General features: G+C 45.0%; 1 protein-coding gene across 2 annotated transcripts; it reads left to right on the top strand.

The window, feature by feature from the left end:
• Positions 1-457: 457 nt before the first annotated feature.
• On the top strand, positions 458-25448 carry DYNC1LI2 (dynein cytoplasmic 1 light intermediate chain 2). Of its 2 annotated transcripts, XM_081216693.1 has the most exons (13): positions 458-580; positions 711-784; positions 2806-2922; positions 7513-7743; positions 13277-13446; positions 14172-14265; positions 15479-15614; positions 17776-17887; positions 18534-18593; positions 19347-19388; positions 19793-19910; positions 20737-20853; positions 22491-25448. In XM_081216693.1, exons 1-13 carry the CDS (start codon positions 474-476, stop codon positions 22589-22591), a joined length of 1479 nt encoding a protein of 492 aa, XP_081072819.1. In that variant the 5' UTR covers positions 458-473; the 3' UTR covers positions 22592-25448. The 2 variants fall into 2 exon arrangements, with proteins under 2 accessions (XP_081072819.1, XP_081072820.1); XM_081216694.1 differs by lacking the exon at positions 7513-7743.
• Positions 25449-25879: the final 431 nt, after the last annotated feature.

Below are 25879 nucleotides of genomic sequence, written 5' to 3' on the forward strand. Positions count from 1 at the left end.
GAGCTTCAGGTTCCTCACCTGTAAAAGAGTTAGATAAGATTCAGTGAGATATCCTGTACTGAACTCATTCCAAGGCCTGAGCTTTTCGCTGCAGTCCGTCGGTTGCCTCGGCCCCAGACGGCGCAGCTGGAGCGGCCAGCTGACGGAGGACCGGGAACGGGTGTCTTTGCGCCCCTCGACCGGCAGAGGCCGCTAGCGCGCCCTCCACCCGGGTGGCTCCCGCTCGCGCCGCCGCCTCCCCGAGCAGGGCTGCCCCGGCGGCTGCCTGACCGCCGCCCACCTCCCGCCACCAAGTTGCCCTAACGACCCTGCGGGAGCCCGAGGACATCGCAAGCCCGGTGGAGCGCGGCGGGCGGCGCGGACCCTGCGGGGCGGGCGGGTGGGGGCGCGGCAGGCGCGGGCGGGCCGGCGGGGTCCTCGCGGGTCCTCGGCGGGCCCGGGGGAGGGCCCTCTTTGTGGCTGCAGTTGGCAAGATGGCGCCGGTGGGGGTGGAGAAGAAGCTGCTGCTGGGCCCTAACGGGCCCGCGGTGGCGGCCGCCGGCGACCTGACCACTGAGGAGGAGGAGGGCCAGAGCCTATGGTGAGACCGCGAGGCGGCCGGGCTGGGCTGGCCGGGCCGGGCCGGACTGTCGGACAGACTAACGGGCCGTCGCGGGCCAGTCAGGTTCAGGCTGGCCCCGGGGCCGACCGCTGTGCCATTGTCCCCACAGGTCCTCGATCCTGAGCGAGGTGTCCACCCGCGCCAGGTCCAAGCTGCCGTCCGGCAAGAACATCCTGGTTTTCGGTGAGCGCCGGTGGCGGGGCGTTGCCCGGGGAGCTGGGGTGGGCGAGGCGGGCGCCTTCTCACTGGTGCCAGCCTTCCTCTCCCCTGCCGCCTGCCCGGAAGGGCCTGGAGACCCTGGCTGGACAGCCTGAGAGTGGCCAAGTCCACCACGGCCGAGGTCAGGACGTTGCCCCTTTTCGAGAGCCCAGGGATGCTGGCAAGTGCTCGTCGGCACATTCCTTAGTCTTTTGGCCGCAACATCAGCTTTGCTTTAAATGTCCCTGACTTCCTGCGCTCATAGCCACGAAGTTCACCGAACTGCGGGCGTAGAGAGGGGAGGGAGTAGATAAGGTTAGCGGAGGAGGCGGGCGAACGAGGTGACTGGGGGTCGTCGGGCTGTGGGGAGATGCCACAGGAGCCATTTCTCTATCTTGATGAGCGGTGCATGGTGGGAGGGGCGCTGCAAAGGACAGCAGGCCTTGGAGTCCTCCCCGGGGACTTTTCCTACATTATTTTAGCCTTCACTGCTGGGTTACCTGGGTTAGGTTCCTCAGCGTCTGTGGTCTCCTTTCCTCATACAAGTAAGGGAGTTTGGCTGGGTTCATTCATACAGGAGAGCCATTTGTTGAGTGGGTCGTTTCCTGTCGGTTGGGCACTGGGACAGCACAGACATCCCTCAGACACTACACAAGAATGTCAGTTTAGTGAGACAGAGATAGATGTGTTGGTGATTGCACTACACCATGTTGGGCATAGACAGATGATTGGGGCACGTCATATGGCTTGATGTTGTTTGGAGTTAGGTGTTTTGAAGGGTAGGTGTTAACGTGCAGGGGCCCAGAGGGTTAGTGTTTGCAGGAACACAGAGGTGACAAGGCGAGGGGGGGGTGTTGGAAGCTACCACAGCCTCCTTGTGGAACGTGTCTGATGAGGTAAGTTTGAGGCAGATGGGGGAAGGCTGAAGAGTCGATGCTTTCTCCTGAAGGCACCCAATTCTCAAGGGCCTTTTATTTTACCTCCGTCCTCTGATTCTCACGGGAATCACTGTGAGGGTGGTTTTCCCACTGTTTTTGAGGGGAGTGGCTGGTCTTTAGTTGATGACCACTGCAACAGAGAACAGAAGACCCTTAGAGGTCTTCGCGAATTGGGGGATCGAGGGCACCAGATCTGTGTTTAGAAAGGGGATGCTGGCAGCAGAGTGGCAGGTGACTCAAAATGAGCAGGTACTGAAGCCAGGCTGAGTGCGCACCATGTCCACATGGGACGTGGAGGGCCTGAGTAAGGTAGTGGCATTGAGGGTGGAAAGGAGGACTTTGACCTGTGGGATGCCTTTCAGTTCTCATGTTCTGTAATTCCATATTACTAAATCCCAGGGGTGCTTAGTAGTGTTTTTTGGTGGTGGATCTTTCTGATGTTTAAGGTTTCTTTTGGGGGGAGGGAGAGTTGTTAGCTGGATAGAGGGGGATGAGGAGTCGCTTGGTAATTACGAAGATAGTGCTTAAGAGTTTTGCTTAGGTCTGTAATTATTTTCATAGCCCATAGTTTCCTAGCCTTCAGAGTGCTTATGAAAGAAATGTACTAAAATCAAAGGTGAATAACAGCTTCATTCTTTATGATTATGAGGCAGGATCAGACTGTTTCAGTTCAGAGTCCCTAGGCTTTAAGGTTAATTATATTCTGAAGATTTCTTGCTTTCCTTGTGGTAAAAGTTTATTTTGTGAGAAACTAGCCCCACCTTTTACTTTCACTTTTCCAGATGCGTGTCTTATAAATTACAGGTAGGGCCTGCGGGCCTGCCTTCTTCCTTTCCTTGTGAGGTAAGGATGACTGCAGTAGATTGTCATTTTAGATCTTGGAAATTGCCGCCTTTATCACCTCTCCCCACCCTGACCACTCTTACAGCAGGTCCTGCTTTGTTTATGAATACAGGTGAGACCTCAATAGCAAGCTGTACATGAAAGTTCCTTGTGTGAATGTCCAGACTCCCCATCCTTGCCTAGAATAAGTGGTACGCTTTGTCTTCTTACGTGCATCACTTATAGGTGAAGATGGTTCTGGTAAAACAACCCTCATGACTAAACTTCAAGGAGCTGAGCATGGCAAAAAAGGAAGAGGCCTAGAGTATCTCTACCTCAGTGTCCACGACGAGGACCGAGATGGTGAGTGAAGCATTGATCCATGCAAGTCTCTGACTCCTCGGTTGCCACTCCTGCAACATGCCCAGGCATTCTCAATTTTCTCTTTAGGTCTAAGAGAATTAGTCGCAGGGGAATAGATGAAGTGTATCTCTTTGTAGGACTTTACCTATTTTTCTTTACAGAGTATGTTAGCAAAATGGGGAATGGGCCTGTTACCTGCTGCTCTGGGTAGCCCTTACTTAAAAGGAGAGACTGAGGGTAAAGTTTCAAATGCACATAAAAGTAAGAAACTGAGAAGTTTTTGGACTTCCCTGGTGGCTCAGTGGTTAAGAATCCACCTGCCAACGCAGGGGACACGGGTTCGAGCCCTGGTCCGGGAAGCTCCCACATGCTGCGGAGCAACTAAGTCCGTGCACCACAACTACTGAAGCCTGAGCCTCTAAAGCCCGTGCTCTGCAACAGGAGAAGCCACCGCAATGAGAAGCCAGTGCACCGCAACAAAGAGCAGCCGCCTGCTCACCACAACTAGAGAAAGCCCGCGCGCAGCAATGAAGACCCAACAGGGCCATAGATAGATAGATAGATAGATAGACAGATAAAATTTATTTAAAAAAAAGAAACTAAGAAGTTTTTAAGTGCTTTGGACTTTTCTATGAGAGAAACACTTGGCAGACTGATCTGGGCACCATTGTTACTCTGCATGGTTTTAGTGGAGAATCTGAAATTGATGTGGTTTAGAGTATAAAAGCTTAACAGATATTCACAAGAGAGTTTTGAGTCTTTTTGCGACAGTGTAGAAATGCTGATTGCTTGTGGGTTTTTGTTTTGTTTTGTTTTTTCCCCCAGTGGAGAGAATAGAGGCTCAGAGGTAATAATGTTCTCTTAATTTCTCATGTCTAGAACGTGGATAATAATCGTTTTCTACCTTCTGGGTAATTGGGATGGTTAAAAGTGCATGGTAAAAAAAAAAAAGTGCATGGTAAGCTCTATTATAAGGATTAGATATCATTTTAAATTGTGATAAGTACGATTGTGAGTTGGATTGGAACAGTGGTTTTTGGTTACCACTAGTCAGTAATACCTCCTTTGTAAACTTTTAGGCTTTGTGTTAGATCTTGAATGGCTCTAAAGCAAATAATTATTAATGCCTAGCTTTTTTTATTTGTAGAAAAGTTACCATGTAACCTAAGGATGAAATATCTTCATTAAATTACTTTCTTAAAATTGCATTTACCCATTTGTACAGTAAGGACCATGATGTAGGGGTGATTATATAAGGGGGGCAAATCCCACCACCTCTGGTCCCCCATTTCCTTATTGCTAAAATGAAGAAGCTGAACCCAGGTCCTTCCTTGCACCTTAATTCTTCGAGCTCCAAGAATCATTTAAATAGAGGGGAAAAACCCTTTAATCTTAACTTAGTAGTCACCTTAGAACCCCAAGATTTTATTCCTGCTCCTTCTTCCCCGGCTTCCTTTGCCATACTGAACATTCTCTGAAGGATGTGAAAGAAAGGTGGGAGGTAGACCTGGTGCTAAGGGCTCTCCTTGTGTAAGGAGAGCAGAGGCTTTCCAGTGCCCACCTAGGCCCACCAGAGTTTGTGTAGGTAGGGTTGGGACTCAGGGGTCACTGAGCTGGGCTAGAGGGCCTCATATGTCTGAGTGTTTTGCTTCCTGTCTTTGATGATTTTTTTTTTTTGCGGTGCACAGGCCTCTCACTGTTGTGGCCTCTCACTGTTGTGGCCTCTCCCGTTGTGGAGCACAGGCTCCGGACGCGCAGGCTCAGCGGCCATGGCTCACGGGCCCAGCCGCTCCGCGGCATGTGGGATCTTCCCGGACCGGGGCACGAACCCGTGTCCCCTGCATCGGCAGGCGGACTCTCAACCACTGCGCCACCAGGGAAGCCCCTTTGATGATTATTGTGGAAGGAATTTGGGCTTTGGAGCCAGGCAGAACTGGTTCAGAATCCACTCCGGTAGTCACTAGTTGTGACTGACTTAACCACTCTACACCTCAGTTTCCTCATTTGTAGTATTGGGCAATGGTACCAATTTGTAGGTTGACAGAATGAGAGGTGGCATGTGTCAAGTGTAGCTGAGTGCTTGAGACAGGTGGTAGGTCTAGTACCCTTTTGAAAGTATATGAAACATGGTGTAGATACTCTGACATTGCTATAGCTGCTTGTTTCAAAGGGGCATAAACATATTTCATGCCAAGCATCAAAGTAACTATATTCACTTACCTCTTTGAGTTAAAATACATGTTAATTTTTATTTCAGATTCCTTAAGGTTGCCTTAAAAACTTAGATCTCTGCATTTATGGGATTTTTTTAAGCTGCCTACTTGCAAGTTCCTCTTTGATGAAAGAGTTGCCCTTACCTGTGGTTAATTAAACATCTTTTAGCCCCAGTATTTTTTATTGTGTGGTGTGACTAGATTATAAATATACATTTTGCAGGCAATCACCCAGGTAGAGAAAATAGGTTCTGGCTTGTCCTTGTTTTGTGGTAGGACATGGCATGTCAAAGGACCTCTGCCTTAAGGGTTGGGGGCATCCATTTAATGCCACATGTGGTATGTGTAATCTCCATGCACATGGGTGAGTTATATGTAGTGGGCAGTGGGAAGAAAGGCTAAAAAAAAGAACCATGTCTGGTGAGGGGCAGACATTAAAATCTGTAGACTTCAGGTACAGTTTGTTTGTTTGTTTTTTGGCCACGTCGTGCAACATGCGGGAGCTTAGTTCCCCAACCAGAGATCGAACCCGTGTCCCCTGCGTTGGGAGCACAGAGTCTTAACCACTGGACCGACAGGGAAGTCCCAACAGTGCAGTATTTTTGAAGGCATTCGTAGAATCCAAGTCAAAACCGCTATCTGAAATGCATTAGAGTTTGAAAGTATAGCTAGATGTAGATACCTTTGTTGTACTGTTGAAATAAAGTCATGAATGTAAAAATTTTCACAGCATGTTAGTGAATTGATGGTACCCAAAAAAAAGGTAGCTAACAGAAGACAGGTTTTTAAAGGCTAAGTTGCAATTTATTGGGGAGGAAGTTAATGAAATGATATTTTTGATAGTAGGATTTCTCCCTCATGGTGCTTTTATTAAAAAAAATTCTCGGGCTTCCCTGGTGGCGCAGTGGTTGAGAATCTGCCTGCCAATGCAGGGGACACGGGTTCGAGCCCTGGTCTGGGAAGATCCCACGTACCGCGGAGCAACTAGGCCCGTGAGCCACAACTACTGAGCCTGCGCCTCTGGAGCTTGTACTCCGCAACAAGAGAGGTCACGATAGTGAGAGGCCCGCGCACTGTGATGAAGAGTGGCCCCCACTTGCCGCAACTAGAGAAAGCCCTTGCACAGAAACAAAGGCCCAACACAGCCATAAATAAATAAATAAATGATTTTTAAAAAAAAATTCTCAAAAAGATGTCTAAAATTTTTTAAAAAGTATATTATTAATTTGGAGAAATATCTTCTACAGTTTGATCATCCAGATATAATTTTAGAATCACATGCTTCATTAAATGTCAGCACTTGCACCTTTGTCTGTATATGTTTTTAACTTTACTGTGGAGAACAAAACTCCATAAAAGCATAGACTATTTTGATGAACCCCAATATATCTATCACCTGCCTTCAGGTTAAAAGTTCTAGGTCAATTTTATTTCAGCTGTACTCTCACCCTCTTCTCTTTTCACTCCACATTGGATTATTAAAGCAAATTTCAGACATTATATCTTTTTATCTGTAACTACTTCCATATGTATGTCTAAAAGATTAGGATTTTTAAAAACATTATCATATCAAAAATAAGTGTAATTCCTTAATATTATCAGGCACCCCGTAATTCATATCTCAGTTTATATAAGTAATGAGTTTATCTTGGCATTTAAATACAAAGGTCCTGTCTCTTTGGCACCGTTTGTGGTATGTGAGCACACTGTTTAGTGTGCCTGACACAAGAAGAGCTTGTTTAACCACAGGCTCTTCGACACAACTTGCTGCCTCACAGATTGCTGATATCTTAGAAGAATGGATTTTTAGACTATGGCACAGTCGTCCAGGGAACATTTGTAGCTTTTAGTAGTATCTTTTTTTTTTTTTTTTGCGGTACGCGGGCCTCTCACTGTTGTGGCCTCTCCTGTTGCGGAGCACAGGCTCCCGACGCGCAGGCTCAGTGGCCGTGGCTCACGGGCCCAGCCGCTCTGCGGCATGTGGGATCTCCCCAGACTGGGGCACGAACCCATGTCCCCTGCATCGGCAGGCGGACTCTCAACTACTGCGCCACCAGGGAAGCCCTATTAGTATCTTTTGATTCTTATTGAAAGCTAAAATGTCCTTCACTCTTTACTCCTCAGACATTGCTGGAATCTTTTTGGATGTGGACACAGTATATTATGGTTGTTACAAAATTTTATAGTTTAGACAGTTCACAAGGCACCTTGATGAAGAGTTGCTGTCCACTGAGCACTTGGACCCTTTTCTGGTTAGGATTTCTGTCTCTGTTCTGTGTGGAATTCTGTGGCTGTCACCTTTAAGTTCTTCCTTGTGTGGCTCTTTCAGCTGTGCTGATGGTCATTGTCAGTAACTTAGCTTCACTTCTTTTCTTAGATCACACACGCTGCAATGTGTGGATTCTGGATGGAGACTTGTATCACAAAGGTCTGCTGAAATTTGCAGTTTCTGCTGAATTCTTGCCGGAGACCCTGGTGATTTTTGTTGCAGACATGTCTAGGCCTTGGACTATGATGGAATCTCTACAGAAATGGGCTAGTGTTTTACGTGAGCACATTGATAAAATGAAAATTCCACCAGAAGAAATGAGGGAGCTGGAACGGAAGTGTAAGTAAAACAGGATTTTCTTAATTGGAAAATTCACTCGTCTTTTTGGATGGTTCCAGCCACCTTCCTTTTCACAGTGTCAAGAGGCTGCAAAGCTTCCCTTACAGAGTGTTTGTGTTTTGTTTGCACCATTTATTTCAGATTTGCTTTTGTAGATTCAGTAGTCAGAAAGTCTTCAAAGCAGTCTTTATCTCAGCTGTCACAGTTGAAGAAAGTAAATCAGTATTCCTTATTATTTTCATTGGTTCTCTTTTATAATAAGGGTTCTTCCCTCGCCCCCAAAACGTGATCAGTTCTGTGAGCCTTTTTGCTGTTCTGTTAACTCGTGGTCTGCTGAGTTAGTATCAGTGGGTGTAGAGATTTACTGGGATCTCTGCAGCTTGAGTCCATTTCCCTGTATTTCCATTGAGGTCCTATGGACCCTCTTGTTGACAAGTTTAAAGGAAGACCCACAAAAGATAAATCTTTCAGTTCCTACCTTAGTTCCTTTGGAGATACAGCAAATATGATTTTAGTTAGAAATAAGAAATTCTTTTTTTTTTTTTTTTTTTTCATTAAACTGAAAGGATATTTTAAGACTCGGGGCATCCAAGCCCATTTGAGAACAGAGAACTTTAAAGGAAGTTCTTTTTGTTTTGTTTTTTTTTCCTTAATGTGGTTCAGAAGCTTGTTTTTTCCTTTTCGTTGCTTCTGTGCGGTTACATCAACTTCTGTTCACTTGCCAGGGAAGTGGGAGGGGCAGGGGCTGGAGCTGTAGCAGCAGCAGTGCCGTCTCGGCCAGGGCAGTCTTGGCTCAGCCTGGCTCATTTCCACGGGATGACATCACTCCCTTTAGTGAATTAATGAGGGCTTCTGGAACATGGCACACAGGATCTTCAAACTTACTGGCAGAAGGGTTCAGAAATTTTGATGTGCTTTTCAAATCAGATTTCTTGCTGTGTGTCTTCCTGTCATAACTTCACTTGCTCCTGACTACATTAGCTAAAACAGGGAGTTTAACATAGAATTCTTTAGTTTGCTGTGTGCATGTGTGTTTCCTGGGACACCCACGTATGCTGCAGTGATTATTATGCAGCTCAGCGCATCTGTCCTCAAACACTGACCTTTCTAGATAAAGCCTATTTTTCCCCTGAAATAGAGACCCTAGAGACAACTTCTGGGAATAGTTCAGAGCCTGAAGAGCTGTTCTCCTTTCACTGCGCATTTACCATCGTACCCAGACTAGTGGGTTAATGCACAGGAGATTTCAGTTTCTGAACCTGTTTTCCTAGAGTTATAACCTTGTAAAGATTTGTTAAAACAGAAAAAAAGGAAGAGATTGAGCCAAGGATATTTTTCTTTCCCAGATAGGGAGGCTGTCTGCCTGGTGCCAGATCTGTTCAAGGCATTGGGGATACATACAGCAGACAAGGTGCCCGCTTCTGGGGAGCTTGTGCTCCCATGACACACTGAATTTATTTTGTGGTCTTAGTCATTGATGTTTGTGTTGCTTAGGATTAGATTGAGCTTCACGTGACACAAACCCAAAATAACAGTGGCCTAAACAAGACTGGGTTTTACTTCTCTCTCCTGTGAATGAAATCCAGAGGTAGTTCAGGCCTGGAAAGCATCTTGAGGAAGACAAGTCAAGGACCCTGGCTCCTTTGTGCTTACTGCTTTGTCATCTTTAGGGTGTGGTTCTCTTCCTCTTGGCAGCCAGAGCTCCAGCCTTCACATCTGTGTTGCAGGCAGCAGGATGGAGGAAAAGCAAAGAAGGGCTGAAGGGTGTGTGCCTGCTGTCTTCCTAAGGAGACATTTCCTAAGGAAATGCAGTCTGTGTGGCTGTGTGTTCTAAGTATCGGTGCTCGGTTTGGTTGTAAGGAGGAAGAGGAGAGGACACTGGAGGGCGGCTGGTGATTGCTGGAACCACATCCGTGCCTCATGGCTCTGGCTAACCTTCTGAGAGCCTCTCTTGTGTTCACCACCTTTCCTCTGAGGTGTTTGGAATGGTACTCACGCCTTTCTGTTACCCGTTAAAGGAGTGCCTTTGTTAGTGCTAGTTTTAGGTTACATTTTAATAAAGTGGTTGGCCGTCCTCTTGCTTAGAGGACTCCCACTTTCCAGATTAATTGGACTCTAGGTATTGTATTGAATGAGCAAAGAGCTGTCACCCAACCTGCTTTCTGATCCAACACCAGTGTCCAATCTGCTGAGTTTGGAAAGCTGCTCCATGGCCAGCCAGTCTCTTTCTGGATTAGGTTCCTCAGTGGTCCTGAATCGGTGGCAGCTGCTTGGCTGCAGGGTTTGTCTGAGGGGGAGGGCAGAGCAACCCCTAAAGCTGCCAGAAGGTGGTGCTTGTTTGTAGGTTAGTCTTATCTTTCCTGCTTTGTGTCTGGGGTTTCACTTGCTTATCAAGTAGAGGAAAAAGATTAGGTGCAATCTCTTGGGTCTTCTCAGAACTGTGGAACTAAGGGGTGATCAATGAGGTAGGAGGGAAAAGAAGAGAAAGAGGCGGCGCTCTGCAGTCTCCTTCCCATAGCCACTCCCATCTGATGCTAAAGGGAAGCCCCTGGTGGGCTGATGGCCCCTGCTGTGAAATACTGGCCATCCCACCACCTAGAGAGAAACTGCTAATACTGTGGTATGTGTGTATCCTAAGGGAAATGCACATTTTATTATCCAGATTACACAGTCCTCACTATGTTTTTATCATTCCTTTTCACCACCTCCGTTATGAATATTTGCTCTGCCTTCCAACTTATTTTCTAAAATGCTGAGTTATTAAAAACACATGTGCATTTCCTACTGTTTTTGGATAGCCGTAATTAAGTCATTCCTTCAGAGAATGAATAGCCTAGCCCAGGGTTTCCCAACCATTTTCATATCATGGCCTATGTAGAATACAGCAGAGTTTATACAGCATGCTGGGTAGTGGAGGTTCGTGGAGCAGACTGCTGGAGCTGCCCCACCCCTGCCTTCCTTCCCACAGTCACTTAGCTTACCTGTAACCTGCTCCAGGCTCTGCCATGCTCACTGTCTTGGAAGCCTGTCTGAGTGCCTCACGTGACCTTGGACAATTATAGATATTACCCAGACAGTTAAGCCATTGTATTTTTCATTGACTTGAAGATTTGTTAAAATGCTTTTAAAGAGAAAATGTGGGAAGACTAAAAAGAGTACATATTCTCAATTATATTTATATTATAAATGTAATTACATATGTAAATGTAATTACATATAAATTACATTTATAACTCTAGAAAATGCAAACTAATGTGTATTGAAAAAAAAAGCAGATCAGTGGTTGCCTGGAGTTAGGGATGGTGTTGAGGAGAGGTGGGGAAGATAGATTACCAAAAGGCACAAGGAAACTTCTGGGCGTGATAGATAAATGCGCTGTCTTGATTGTGGTACTGACTCATGGGTGTATTCATATGTCAAAAATACCAAATTTAGGGAGTTCCCTGGTGGCCTAGTGGTTAGGATTCCAGGCTGTCACTGCCATGGCCCGGATTCAATCCCCGTCGGAGAACTAAGATCCTGCAAGCCGTGAGGCATGCCAAAAAGAAAAAAAAAAAAAACAACCAGATTTACATTTTAAACATTGCGCTGTTTGTTGTGTGTCAGTCTTGGCTCCATAAAGCTAAAGTAAAGCAGATTTAAAAAAAAAAAAGAGAGAAAATGTGGGAGCCTTTGATTTCTTAAGAGCCTTCAACAATCATCAGAAAACCCTTCTCTGTTTTTGTCCAAAATGCAATGCAGTAAAGATCTCTTGAGTATTCATTTATTCAATCTGAAGAAATAAACTGCACTGATGGTAAAAAAAAAAAAATCTCTTGAGTAGATTGTTTTTGTGTGTTTTTTGTTTGTTTTTGGCCACGTGGCATGCAGGATCCTAGTTCCCCGACCAGGGATTGAACCTGCGCCCCCTGCATTGGAAGCGTGGAGTCTTAACCACTGGACTGCCAGGGAAGTCCCATGAGTAGATTATTTATATTGGCAATGAAATTATGTGAATGAGCTTAATTAAAGAGAAGTTGTAGAGCTGAAATATTATATCTGCGCTTTAGGGTTTAGGCAGTGGTTTTTTCCCAGTATTATGTGAAAGACATTGTGCTCCCAGATAATTCCAGAAGCTTATATAACAATAACCTAAAGTCTTTGTAAATTAGGACTCACTGTTTTAAAATATTTAAAACCTGTTCTGTGGGTGAAGAAGAGTACATGCACTTTTCTCTAGATTCTCTTTAATCTAGTTGTCTGTGTTTTCTCAGTGAGCATGTTGTGGGTGAGAGTAAAAGTCCTTTTGGTCCTTTAGTCATGTTGTGTGTAGAAGAGTAGAGCTGCCGGCTCGAAGTAGCTTTAATCATCATGTCCTTGTTCTCTGGCCTGACATGTAACCTTGAAGCACTCAGGAAAAGGTGCAGGTCTGTGGACTTTGTGTTCACTTGCCTTAACCAAGACCATGGACCACTCTCAGCTTGAAGGCTCTCCTGTGGGGTTGCACCCATGGCCAAAATAGTGCCAAGAACTAGATGTTCTATCACTCACCCCTTCTTGTGTTAGGCAGGAATAGGTCCGTGACACATGTGGCTCAGGATCTCCTAAAGATGAAACTGAGTCCACAAGAGTGAGGATGATGAGGAGATGCAGATGGTGCTGGCAAGTCCAGCCTCTCTCTTTAGCACGGACGCACCTCGGCTGTATGGAAACAGCATGTTCTTGGTAATTCAGGTGGTTCTAATGAGAACTCTGAGGAGTTTTATAAGTTGTAACCTATTCTAGTGGTCGTGTCTGTTGAAGTAACACAGTTCAACTATCCTAATATTTTGAAAATGTAAAATATGTAGGAAAAGTGTTGGGAATTCCCTGGTGGTCCAGTGGTTAGGACTTGGCTCTTTCACTGCCATGGCCTGGGTTCAATCCCTGGTAGCAGGACTAAGATCCTGCAAGCCTTGCAGCATGGCCCCCAAAAAAGTGTTTGGTTTTTTTTTTTTTTTTTTTTTTTTCTTTTTGCGGTATGTGGGCCTCTCACTGCTGTGGCCTCTCCCGTTGCGGAGCACAGGCTCCGGACGCGCAGGCCCAGCGGCCATGGCTCACGGGCCCAGCCGCTCCGCGGCATGCGGGATCCTCCCAGACCGGGGCACGAACCCGTATCCCCTGCATCGGCAGGCGGACTCCCAACCACTGCGCCACCAGGGAGGCCCAAAGTGTTTGGTTTTGTTTTTCATAGTAGGAACTATTGAAGCCTTAGGAGTTTTAAAAAACCTGTTTAATTGTTAAGAGTTAGATGCAATTAAAGATGACCAGGGGAATATCTTTACTGCTCTGAAGTTATACTGCTCAGACTGACTGAAAATGTCAGAATTGGGATTTTGTATCACCACCCCTAAATCCCTAATACTGCAGTTAAGTCAGATGCAGTTAGGAAGTTTGTCACAACTCTTTATGTTTTGTGCTTATTACTACCTGCTTCAGTTTTCTAAAGCTGGCATGTGCATTTTTTATTGTGTGTGTGTGTGTGTGTAATTTTCTTTTTCTTTTTCACCTGTAGTTGTGAAAGATTTTCAAGACTACGTTGAGCCTGAGGAAGGTTGTCAAGGTTCCCCACAGAGAAGAGGGCCTCTGACCTCAGGTCCTGATGAAGAAAATGTGGCCCTGCCTCTTGGTAACAACGTGCTGACTCATAACCTGGGGATCCCAGTGTTGGTGGTGTGCACAAAGGTGTGTGCCAGGGAATTGTACGCTTGGCTGGGTTTGGCAGTGTAGCAAATAAATAAATAAAATTCATTAAGAAAAAAAAATCCAATAAAGAACAAACAAAAAAATGGGGGGTTTCAAAAGTTCTTTGATCCTAGTCAGAGCCTCTAGGTTGCCCAACTGCAGCATGTGCCATTCACATCATATTCTGTGAGAATGGAGCCCTGTGGAGTGTGCAGTGCACAGCCATGTCCAGTGGGCCTGTTTCCTGATGTGACCTTGTTTGATTCTTAGAGCAACTGTGAGGTGATCAGGGCCATCATATCCCTGCTTTATAGATGTGGAAACTGAGGCCCAGGATGAAAGAAGAATCACCAGTTGCTTTTCACTCTTGTCTATTTATTTAATTAACGCTTGGACTTTGGGCTGTGGATGCCTTCTTTTTTAAAAAATTCATTTATTTATTTATTTTGGTTGCGCTGGATCTTAGTTGTGGTTGGCGGGCTCCTTAGTTGTGGCATGCGAACTCTTAGCTGCAGCATGGATGTATGATCTATTTCCCTGACCAGGGATTGAACCTGGCCCCCTGCATTGGGAGCGCGGAGTCTTAACCACTGCACCACCAGGGAAGTCCCATGGCTGCCTTCTTTGAAGCCATGATACTTTATTACTGATAAAGACAGTGTTCCCATCCTTAGCAGGCAGAGAGGCAAAAAGATGACTCCTTTCTCTTTCTATCTTACCTGCAGTGTGATGCGGTGAGTGTCCTGGAGAAGGAGCATGATTACAGGGACGAGCACTTTGACTTCATCCAGTCACACCTACGGAGGTTCTGCCTCCAGTGTATCCTTGGGGTGCTGTGTTGGGGCCCAGGGGCACAGGCTCCCCTATATGTGTGCTAATCCAGGCTTCCTCCAAATGGGGCTTCTTCAAAGAGATAAAGTACTTCCTGAATCCAGAATAGTTTTTTGCCAGGGTGAAATTGTATACATCAGCGGTCCCCAACCTTTTGGGCACCAGGGACCGGTTTCGTGGAAGACAGTTTTTCCACGGACCACGGGGGGCGGGGGAGGGTTTAGGCAGCAATGCGAGCGATGGGGAGCGGCAGATGAAGCTTTGTTCGCTCGCCCACCGCTCACCTCCTGCTTTGCGGCCCGGTTCCTAACAGGCCGAGGACCAATACCTGTCTGTGGACCTGGGGTTGGGGACCCATGGTATACATCATTTTACTTTCTAAAAGTTTACTGTGTTGGAATTTGAGACTTAATAATTTGTGCCTATTTTTGATTATTTTTTATTTTTAATGGTGTACATTGGTAGACTTTTGTATTAAGAATAAAGCTGATATGTGATAATTTTATTGCAAATTATTTTTATCATATCTTGAAAATCTTTTTAAACTTTGCTTTTTTTATAGAAAAGGTTAATTACCCAACATGATAGTGTTTTGGGTGCTACAGGGTTTCCTTTATGTTTATGTTTTGTGCTGTCCGTGAGAGAGAGGCTGTGTCAGCAGACTTTTGAGTGTTGTTTCTGTAAAAATCCAATAGCAGTTGGTGCCATCATCCCACATCCTGGGCGGGGGAGGGTAAGGGTGGGTTCCACTACTTCCTTTGGGCTCTTAAGCTTGTCCAGCTCAGTGGAGGGTGCCATAACATGTAGGTACCCAACTCTTATATGCTTAATGACCAACTTGATCACATGTGGGCATCTGTCTAGGAAAGAATATGTGTACCTTGGATATGCTGAGGGTTTTCCTGGGCTACCCTCAGAACCATTAAGTTGACTGCTTGGGACGCAACCTGATGGGTCAGAAGACAAGTTTACATGTTCAGAAATGAACTACATGGCCCGCTATCATCAACATGCTTTATGCTTTTGACCTGCTTCTTCTGCTACTATTACCTTTTTAGTTCTTAAGATTTTAACACTTTATATTAATTGTGTTGATCAAAAACTGAGTATCCTGTGACTAGTACTTTGAGGATTGTGCTTGTATGTATTTGCTTTTGTCTCCTCTTGCAGTGAATTGGTTTTCCTTAAGCAGATTGATTAGATGGAGCCGCCTTGATTTACACATCAGTGAAGGAAGAGAAAAACCTCAACTTGTTGTATAAGTACATTGTTCATAAAACATATGGTTTCCACTTTACCACGCCTGCCTTAGTTGTGGAAAAGGAAGCAGTTTTTATGTGAGTTCTTTATAGGTGATGCTTTCAAACGCTTCTCCTCCTGGTACATTTGCTCTTTACATTTTATCCTTCCAAGTAAGATGCCTCTGTCTCTTTCTTATACAGCCAGCTTTCTACTACCTTGGGGCAACGTGCTTGGAGTTGGACCTCATAGGGCATATATACACCCACCTTTCCATCTCTGCTCTTTTCCAGATTACTTGCCATTCTGCTTCCAGTCTGAGGGAACTGGGTGGAGTGAGGGTAGGGGTGCTGCCTTTCTTCATGGAGAGCAAGTTGCTAAAACATTTTTGCCACTTACTGTCAACTCTGGTAGAATGCCGGCTGAGTGAGGGAGTCGTAGTATAGGGAATTGGCACTTTGAGGATCCTGGACGTTTTCTGTTGAAGCATCTGGTTTATTGGCATCCATTGGCAGGGATGACTGCCTACGCCCTCCCTCGCACCGCATCAGCTTGGGCTTTGGCTGTACTGAATGCCTGTTGTGTTTCCGGTGTTTCACATTTGAGGAGCCACTGGGGCTGATTGTCCTGGGCAGAGACTTGGATACCTGTTAGTCCTAATTCGTGTCATTCTCTCAGTGGAGAATGGTGGGTGTTGTGCATGCATAAGTAAATGTTGAAGGTGTGGTCTCTGAGAGGACTTGTGCTAGTGTCATGTTTTTAGGCTTAGATATCCTCTTAAGAAAGAATTACAGTTCGTTCAGCAAATACTGAGCACTTCCTCGGAGACCAGGTTCTATGCTGAGGGCAGAAATGAATGAGATGTGGTCCCTGCACATGGCACTTGAAGGGACACACACAGCGAGGAGGGGTAGGGCAGTACTGGGGTAGTAGAGGCAGTGTGGCAGGGCGAGCAGAGGAGTGATGCTGGGAGAGTGAGTGGTGCATCCCAGGCAGGCCAGAAGGAGTGGAAGGGTGGGAGAGTCTGGGAGAAGACTGAAGGTGTGAAAGCCGAGAGCTCTCGGGACCGAACAGGCTGCCTCCTCAACATTTAGGGAGAGCCTCACTTGGGCTCTTCCCAGACAGCAGATATAGAGACTTAGACTGATTTTAGAGAATCGTTGTCTAGAGCAGTCAGGCCAGCACCAAAGCCACAAGCTCTCAGTGAGTGGTATGCTTTTGGAGTCAGTCAGTGCCCAAATCACTTGTGATCCTGAGGAGAAGGAGGATCAGGGAGATTGGATGTGTTCAGGGCTGATCTGGAGTGGAGAAGAAGCTCAGAGCTTCTGAAGGTGACACGAGTCATGGCAGTATCTTGGTCATGCTCTGTCCCTTTGCACCTTTGGTCCTGTTGGTAGTTGCCTGTTGGGGAGCCGGTGAAGTCGTCGGAGCCATTGGGGTGGAGAGCCCTGGCTAAGCACCTTCTTGGTTCTAGAGCTGTGGAGCAGGATTTGGATAGAGAATGAGAAGCCTGTGGGAACAATCAGTTGCCATCTTTTAGAGCTTCTAGATAAAACTATGTCATGTAGGGCATTTTACAATTGTTCCTTACCCTAGGCTGCAGCTTAGCTTAATGGAACCTGGGTGCCATCCTGCCCTGCGATGTCAAGCTGGGCAGCTCCCACATAGGATCCTCAAGAACTCCTTGTGTCCCTCTGGTTTGAGGCCCAGGATAGTGCAGGTCCTGCTACTCCCCTTGGCTCCAGGGTACATATTCACACATCAGTAAAATTAACCAATCCATAAGAAAACTGTTGTCAGAAAGAAGAGTTCTCAGAGAAACAGCTCACAGGGGTGTCTTCATACCAAAGCCCAGAGAAACAGCCGTATCCTGAGCTCTGTCCTATGTGTTGCTCTGTATTCTCCACTCTGTCAGAACAGGGCCCCATTGTGTCCTTGTTCTTCTCAGCAGAGTTGTGGAAAAGCTCTGAACACTTCCTGTGGGTCAGCATGTATAGTCAGTAAGATCTCGCTCTGGCTCCTTAGGCCTTGGGCCTCATGAATTCATTATGGAGCAGGACCTGTGAGGCTGAGCTGATGGACTACACTTGCAGTGAATATTGGCTTGTCTGCCAAAAGCTACAAGCCGGCCCAGCAACTGCAGACCAGAACTTGTGGGAAAGGATCTCAGCTGGGAGTCCTCTCTAACCCAGAGTGTGCTGAGTATTCCATAAGGCAGTCCCAGGAAAAGCAAGTCAGTCTCTGTGTCTTTGCCTTTAGACCTGCAGGCTGGGACAATGAAAAGAAAATAGCTATTTTACATGAAAATTTCACAACTGTGAAGCCAGAAGATGCATATGAAGACTTTATTGTGAAACCTCCTGTGAGAAAGGTACCCAAATCAGTCACTTTAAGAGTTGCAAGTGGGGAATTCCCCAGCGGTCCAGTGGTTGGGACTCTGTGCTTTCACTGCCGAGGGACTGGGTTTGATCCCTGGTTGGGGAACTAAGATCCCACAAGCTGCGCAGCATGGCCCCCCTGCCAAAAAATAAAGAAGTAGTTGTAGGGTTTTTTCATGGGAAAAGAAACTTATAAAGAAACAAGTCTCGCACATTGAACCATTTGGGGGGGTGGTAAAAAAAATAATCCAAGGGCCTTTTAAAAAAAGTCTTTAGATGAAATCGTGTTATGTAATTGGCTCCGGGTGGCACAGCATGTGTGATGGACTGCCACTGCTGCCTCTGGATTACTGTGAGTAGATCCCACTTGCTCCTGTGATCGCCTGCAGACCCGGATCTGGGAGGTATTGTTTAGAACCTGCCAGACTTAAAAATGTCATTTGGCCATATGCCAAGGCTGGTCTTGGAACAGGGTCTTTGCCAGGCTAGAAAGACTTGACCTCTTCAGTCTCTGCAGGGACTCCCCAAACCCATGTTGAGACTTGAGCACAAGATTCTCCTTTCAGCATGAATTTTGACAAGTAGTTTGGGGTGTTCTTGGTCTATGACCACGAATGAGTGTGTCACTTCACTTCACAGCTGGTCCACGACAAAGAGTTGGCAGCGGAGGATGAGCAGGTGTTCCTAATGAAGCAACAGGTAAGAAGACCAGTGAGGCCAGAGCAGAGGCCTTCTCACGAATGAAACCACCTCCCTGGCGTGAGGCGGGGGTATCACAAAGAGCTTGCAGGGACAAAGGGGTTGCCACCAGTCCTTGTTCTCTCCCATTTCTAAGATTGGTACAGGGTAGGGGGCCCCTCAGAGGATACCCTTCCTGCCTTGCAGATTCTCCTACAGTGATAGGCTTAGTATCTTATTAAGTACCTGTTCTGTCTGCAAATGTAGATTTTCTGGCATAGTATTTCCCATGTTGACAGTTTACCAAATGCCCTGACCTCACTTCCGTTAGTTCACATAGCCCCACACAGCCCTGTGCGTGAAGGCAGGTGAGCTGATATACACGTTTTGTAGGTGAGGAGAGTAAACCCAAGCTGACAGTTCAGAATGCAGACCCAGTCCCACCTTTCTGTTTCACTGAGAGTGTTGTTAGACACATCACGGGTTTGCCTGATGATGCAGGCAGGTCAGCAGGGGGCCGTTGATGTTTTTTATTGCCAACTTCTCCTTCTGTGCTCTCCTTGCTGCATTAGCTTCAAAACTGGTTACTGGGAGTATTTTTTGTTCACCGTATACCAAATTGCTCAATTTAAATATTTTGCATTTATAGTGTAGAACCTCTGACTTGGTTGTTGTTAATGGTGCCCTCTAGTGGAATACTTGGAAGTGTTTCTCCGGACCTTCAGTGCACTCTGCAGGCCTTGGTTAATGGTCGGTGTGTCCCTCTCTTTGCAGTCACTCCTTGCCAAGCAGCCAGCCACACCCACGAGAGCCTCCGTGAGTACCTTAAACTAAACAGAGGGTCAAGGCCCAATGTCATGTCTTCAAACTTTATACCATTATTTGTGAGAGCTTACATTTGTGTGAGCTTTTGTATATTCAGAGGGAATTTGGTCCCCCTAAAAGCCCAGGGCCAGGTACATGGTAGGAACTCAGAAAACGTCTGATGAAGGAATACAGCTCTGGGAATTAGAGTCAACAGGTTTTGTTATCTTGGTATCTCTTCTCTCAGGAGAAATTGGGATCTAAAAAAGGGACTGAGCTGGGCACAAACTCCCATTCCTGCCACCCTTCTCCCTAGACTGTGACAAATACCCTGCAGAAGCGTGTCTTCATTTTTGGGATATGTACTTTCTGTTATTTTTATGCCTGTGTGTGACTTGGACTGGTTTTGGACTTAGGAATCCCCTGCAAGAGGACCCTCTGGCTCTCCAAGAACCCAGGGCCGGGGAGGGCCAGCCAGCGTGCCTAGTGCCTCCCCAGGCACGTCAGTAAAGAAGCCGGACCCAAACATCAAAAGTATGTATCCTATCTCTTTGGAGAGTGGTTTAGTCCTAGGCCTCATTCCTACTTTAGGGGCTGAGTAGCTGGATTTGGAAGGTGGAGACTCAAGGCAGCTGAGCTGTTTTCTTTCCCAAGAAGGGCTGCTTTCCACTTCCTCTTTCTGAGAGAGGGAGTTCATGGTTGGCAGAGACCAAGGCCTGCTCCTTTGTTGGAATTGGTGGCCCTTGCACCTGGCTTTGTTTAAGACCCTGGTTAGGCCTCTATATTCAGAGAAGAATACAGCATGAGAAGTCACTTTAAAATGTATAATTTGAGTTCTCAGTTTTGTTGCTTATTAGGTTTATATTATTACCATTTATGAATTGTCACTTGTTTTGTCAAGCTCAGTTACTTACTGGTTTAAGTAGCCCTTACCCCAGTGACTTAATAATACCCCAAGATGTTGGCTGCAGTAAAATCCTAAAATTATATTTAATTCTTGCATGTTCGATGACTGTCTTCTATTCTGAATGAGAGCTTTTCACAGCAGCTTTGGAACGTTACGGGCTTATAAAACTTTGAAAAACACTGCCTCATGGACAGGGAGATGATGTGGAGCACAGGTTATCTATTATGCCTCTGAACAGGTGGGAAATCTAAACAGGTTTCCACTTACTAATTATGCTAACACATAATCAGCCTTAGCAGTGGCAATGTATAAGGCATCATAGTGAATGAATCTGCTCAGTATCCTAGGAGGATCATAACCACAAATGGATAATTCCAAGCTGAAAAATAGTTTGTTGCTGTTTAATTGAGTCATTCAATTTGTGTGATGTTTTTTTTCTTAATGTTTCCTTAGATAATGCAGCAAGTGAAGGGGTGTTGGCCAGCTTCTTCAATAGTCTGTTGAGTAAAAAAACAGGCTCTCCTGGAAGTCCTGGTGCTGGTGGGGTGCAGGGCACAGCCAAGAAGTCAGGTACTGAAGGGCCCCCAAAGATTTAGGACACTTGTGATCGGAGAGTGCCGGAAGGTTGGGTGGTGGACAGGAGTGTCTGCTTTCACTGACCTGCAGACCCCTTGATGTTCTGAACAGATTTCCACCTTATACTGAGCAGTATAATTTACAGTAGGATTACCTTATTACCATGTGTGTTTCTTGGTACATTTAAGGTGGGATTTATGTATATTCAGGTTCTCAAGAACTGACTGTTGGGTGAGTTGAGGTAGATCCTAAACATTAGGCTGGCCAAAAAGTTCGTTCGGGGGCCTCCCTGGTGGAGCAGTGGTTGAGAGTCCGCCTGCCGATGCAGGGGACACGGGTTCGTGCCCCGGTCCGGGAGGATACCACATGCCGCGGAGCGGCTGGGCCCGTGAGCCATGGCCGCTGAGCCTGCGCGTCCGGAGCCTGTACTCCGCAGTGGGAGGGGCCATGGCAGTGAGAGGCCCGCGTACCGCAAAAACTAAGTTCATTCAGGTTTTTCTGTAACATCTTACGTAACGAACTTTTTGGTCAACCCAGTACATGGCCTGGGTGTAGAAGTTCTGCCCGTTGGAAGTCATGGTCTGGAGTGTACCATTGACATTTTATTTAGTCTGTAATATCCTGTGTTGCTTTATAAGGATTTTGCTCACTCTACTGCCTCCAGTCTTGCCCTCCGCTGCCTGTGAACCCTCACTGCCTCACTGGAGGGTCGTCATTTTCTCCTCCATGAAGCTCCCCACCCTTGTCACACATAGACATCTCTGTGACAGCCCACCCATCTGTTCTTCCGTGTGGGCACATAGGGCAAGTCTATGTCTTGGAGGTCTCTGAAACAAAAGAACCAGGTTCCTTGGGAATTACAAATTTTCCCAGAAAGCTTGAGGCCATTTCCAAAGGGTTTTAATTTTCCATTGGCTATAAGGAATATTAATACAGTATTTTCCTTAATTGGTGTTTTCCAATCAAAGGAAACCCTCAAGAAATCACTCCATCGTCAGGTTAGCCTGTGCCTTCAGGTGCTCTGGAGTTCTTGGAGACTCAGAGTCTGTCTGATCTGTTGGCCCAGGCTATAAACTGGTACTCCCTGGGAGGAAATAGGGGTCACTTCTAGGCCCCAGTTAGTGTTCAACAACAAAAGATATGTGCACCAACTTTGTGCTGTATCGAAATGGCCAACCTTAGTCTTATATTCTTATTGAAATACGGTGTTCCAGGATATCCATGTGAGTCAGTTGTAATTAGTAACAAAACATAAACACCTGTTCTGTCTGAGGCACAGAAAGTCGTTTGCTGCATGCCAGAAACTCAGATACTACCTCTAGGAAGATGGTGATGAGAGTGCATAGGGCTGAGAGGGTTTTCAGAAAGGCCTTTGTGTTTGGCACAAAGGCATCCCCAGGCAGGGGGCAGTAATGTAGTCGGGGAGCCCAGACCTGTGGCATTTGGAATTAAGAAGGGCTGAATTAGAGTCTGTCTCCTTATAACCATTGCAATGAAAAAAGACTTTCCTCATTCTTATTGGAGTTATTATCACCAAAAATGATTATAGAAATCTGTATAATTTTAAATGTTACTTAAAAAAATTTTTTTTTCTGCTCTCATCACTGCTGCTTTTTTTTTTTTCTTTAAAGGACAAAAGACTGTGTTGACAAATGTTCAGGAAGAACTGGATAGGATGACTCGAAAACCAGACTCCATGGTAACAAACTCTTCAACAGAAAATGAAGCCTGATCCTCCTTAAAAAGTGCATATGTAAAATGACCAAATAACTATATTGATCTGCTCTAAGACCAGGATTTTTCTGATATGGCACATGCTATCAGTTTTTTGGGGCAGGGGAGATGAACTTAAAAAAAAAAAAATGCTTCATTGGCTTGTCCGAGTGTGAAATGCACCTTTAGGAAGGTTATGTGTCAGATCCCTTTGTGAAGGATAACCCTTGGACTCTCAGGCATGTGGCTCTCTGATGGGCAGCAAGTGCAGCTGGGCTTCTTGGGGAGGGAAGGTAGATGGAGAGAAAGAGGGCCCACTTACTTTCAGGGTGGAGCCAATGAGACCAGGAAGTCATTGATCAGATGGTAGCTAGTCTGACCAGTTGCATGTTAACAGATTCACTTGTTCTTGGGAAGCAGATTAAGTAGCAGAAAGTCCAGGAAAGAGAAAGACTGAAAGGAGGAATGAGAGAAGTGTTGGTAGGGAAGCGGAATGTTGCAGAAAGTGGAGGAGGAGGTGGAGATGAGCAGTGTTAGTAAATACAGTGTGTTCAGTAGAAGTCGAATAATCATTTTTAAGACTTAAAATCAGAAGCATTTCCAAACTAAACACTAAGCAAAATGGGAATTGGACTTGTTCTGAATGCATCTTTAACTTATGAAAGATGTGTTAAGTGTGGGGATGCCTGAGTCAGGTGGAGCCGGTATGGGGGTGGGGAAGATGGCAGCTGCCCAGGACTCACGTGCTTAGCCCAGGCCATGTCCTCGTGGGAGATGTTGGGCTCCACGCGTGTGCGTCGTGGGGTAGTCACTGTGGGGTATGTTTAAAGTCAGCAGTTACAAAATTAGTTTACTTTGAATTGTGTTTTCTAAATAGCTTCTACTTTGTTTTAAAATTTTTTTTTTTTTTAACTACCACAGGCTGGCCTACTAGTAGAGAATGGGTGACCAACCTCTCATTTTACCATAATGCAGTGTGCTACAGAAAGTTTGAAGGAGGTTTTTAATGTAAATACACTCCAGTTAATTGGCTTACACCAGTCCCTGCCTTATGGTCATTGGAAACCTTCGTGGAGTTCCATTGATGCACAAGGGTTTTGTCCTAGCTCCCTGGTCTGATCAGTGTTATCAGATGGACAAATAAGTGTGAATGTTTTATACTGAAAAAGGAAATTTCTCTTGTTTTATGTTTTTCATAAACTAGCATTTTTTTCTTATGGAAATAAGTGTTTCAGGTGTCTCCATTTAGGGCAAATTCATGCACATTGTCATGTCACAGCATCATCCTGGAAGTGACTTCTGTGGATTTAAAATGGCACTTTTAATTTTATACATGACACAGAACATTGAAATGCAAACACTACCATTAATTTAATATATAAAACATTTGTTGTCAAATCAAGGGAAAAACTACAGTTCACTTATGTGGAATTTACTTTTTTTATATGAATGTTTGTTGTACTGTGTCTAAGCATAACTTCCCTAATGTCATTACTTTTACATACCAGATTTGACTGACCACTAACCATACTGGGCATAACTTAATATCATATGTTATATAACAAGACTCTAAGACTGTCTTGAGTTGCTTTTCTGTAAAGGTCTGAACACTGTTAAGGAGAAAGCTGAGTATTTACTTGCCTTTCTGACAAACAAAAATGTGTTTCTTGTGCCAGTCATATTGTTGAAAATACACTTTTTTCCCCCCTTTTTAATTCAGTTTTTTTTTTTTAATGTGTTATGGCTTCCAGTTACCAGATTTTCCAGGTAATGACAGTAAACTGACTTGGAATGATGGTTGTAGTATAATGACCAATAGATGCCAAACAGCTTGTGGCCCCACGAATGATGGGGTCACTTAATCCCTCAATAGCAGCTGGCAGGGGCAGGGGGCACAAAATGAGTGACCTCAGAAATAAGAAAGAATTCTTCGGACGGCACATGCCTAAGAGGGATACAGTGTGATTTTAAATTTTAATGCAAAACTTTACTTTTTGTTTATTTTTTATCATTTAAACTGATAAGCACTTTTTGTGTCAATATAAAATGTACTAAAACCGAAGAAATGCTAAGACACCTGTCTTGTGAAGGAAGGTTTCTTGGAGATCACTTTAGTTTCTCATAACAAGTGGATACTCCTAGGATCAGAAGAAACTGATGTATAGTGTCATGTGCTCAGTGGTTGCCAAAGTCTACCAACTTTGGGGAGCTGCAGGGTTCTTTTTGGGGGGGGTGGGAGGGGGGAGCATATTTTTTGTTATTTTGGGATTTTCGTGCATTGGAACCAAAGGCCAAACAATAAACAGCCTTTACTTTTTAAAGTAAAATTCATTTCATTTGCAGAATACACTTGTATGGTAGACTGTTAAAGATAATTTTATGACTATTTATGTACATTGTAGTGGTTACATCTGCTGTTTGTCTTTAAAATGGAAAAATCAAAGAAATAAGCCCAACCTTGAAGATAAGGCCACGATAAAGGCCATGAATTGGTCTTTCCTAAAAATGCAACGGGTATGCTGCTAGAATTATTTAATTTTGTTTGCACTTTTTTTTTTTGGATTGGCATTTTTAAACCAGTATTTAAACTGAAGATGTGTTTTATTAGTTTAACAAAGTTAAAAGTGACTGCTCTGTACATCATGACCTTAACAATGTTGATGCTGTAAGTGAAAGTTCACTGTTGTCTCTATACTAGGTTTATTGGTGTTTTTAACTTAAAATTAGGACTGCAGATTATTCTCCCACCAGCCTTAGTCCAGGGGTGTGGCTCTATCCAGATGCAGTATGCAGTCATGTGGAACCTTGCTTTCTAGTGCTGGAAAAGATGTCTCTAATTACTGGCTTCAATAAACACAAATCCAGACTGCTTACAATTTTTGGTGACTTTCTTTATGATAAATCATCCCACTGGAGATACACTGAATTGTCTGCTAGTCATATAAGGTATCTACCATGTAGCTGAAAATGTATACCTCTCTCATTTGAAATTATCAGAAATTCTGTTAAAGAATATTTTAAAACCATATTTTGATATATGTGGAGTTCCAGGCTGTAAGTAAAGTACAAGGGGTGTGAGTTGTCCAACATATTTTCTTGTCTATTAGATAAGTTCTTGATTATCTGAATTGGGTAAGAAATTTTCACTTAACTAATTTAGAAGCCTTGAGGATTCATAGAGGAATTTCAGAGCAGCTGTACCATAATGCTTCTCACCTGCTGAAATGGGCAACAGTAAAGTATGTTTAAGAAAATCGGACACTTTATATTAGAGATGAATTGTGTTTCTGATTATTACACTTTAAGC

Source organism: Mesoplodon bidens (genome assembly GCF_964165515.1).
Source record: "Mesoplodon bidens genome assembly, chromosome: 18".
Classification (NCBI taxonomy): Eukaryota; Metazoa; Chordata; class Mammalia; order Artiodactyla; family Ziphiidae; genus Mesoplodon; species Mesoplodon bidens.

Bases quoted from the DNA above. Each gene is read 5' to 3' on its own strand.
- DYNC1LI2 (XM_081216693.1), top strand. From the start codon at position 474: ATGGCGCCGGTGGGGGTGGAGAAGAAGCTGCTGCTGGGCCCTAACGGG. The intron at 2,923-7,512 runs GTGAGTGAAGCA...TTCTTTTCTTAG, and splicing joins CCACGACGAGGACCGAGATG to ATCACACACGCTGCAATGTG. The intron at 15,615-17,775 runs GTGAGTTCTTTA...CTTTGCCTTTAG, and splicing joins GAAAAGGAAGCAGTTTTTAT to ACCTGCAGGCTGGGACAATG.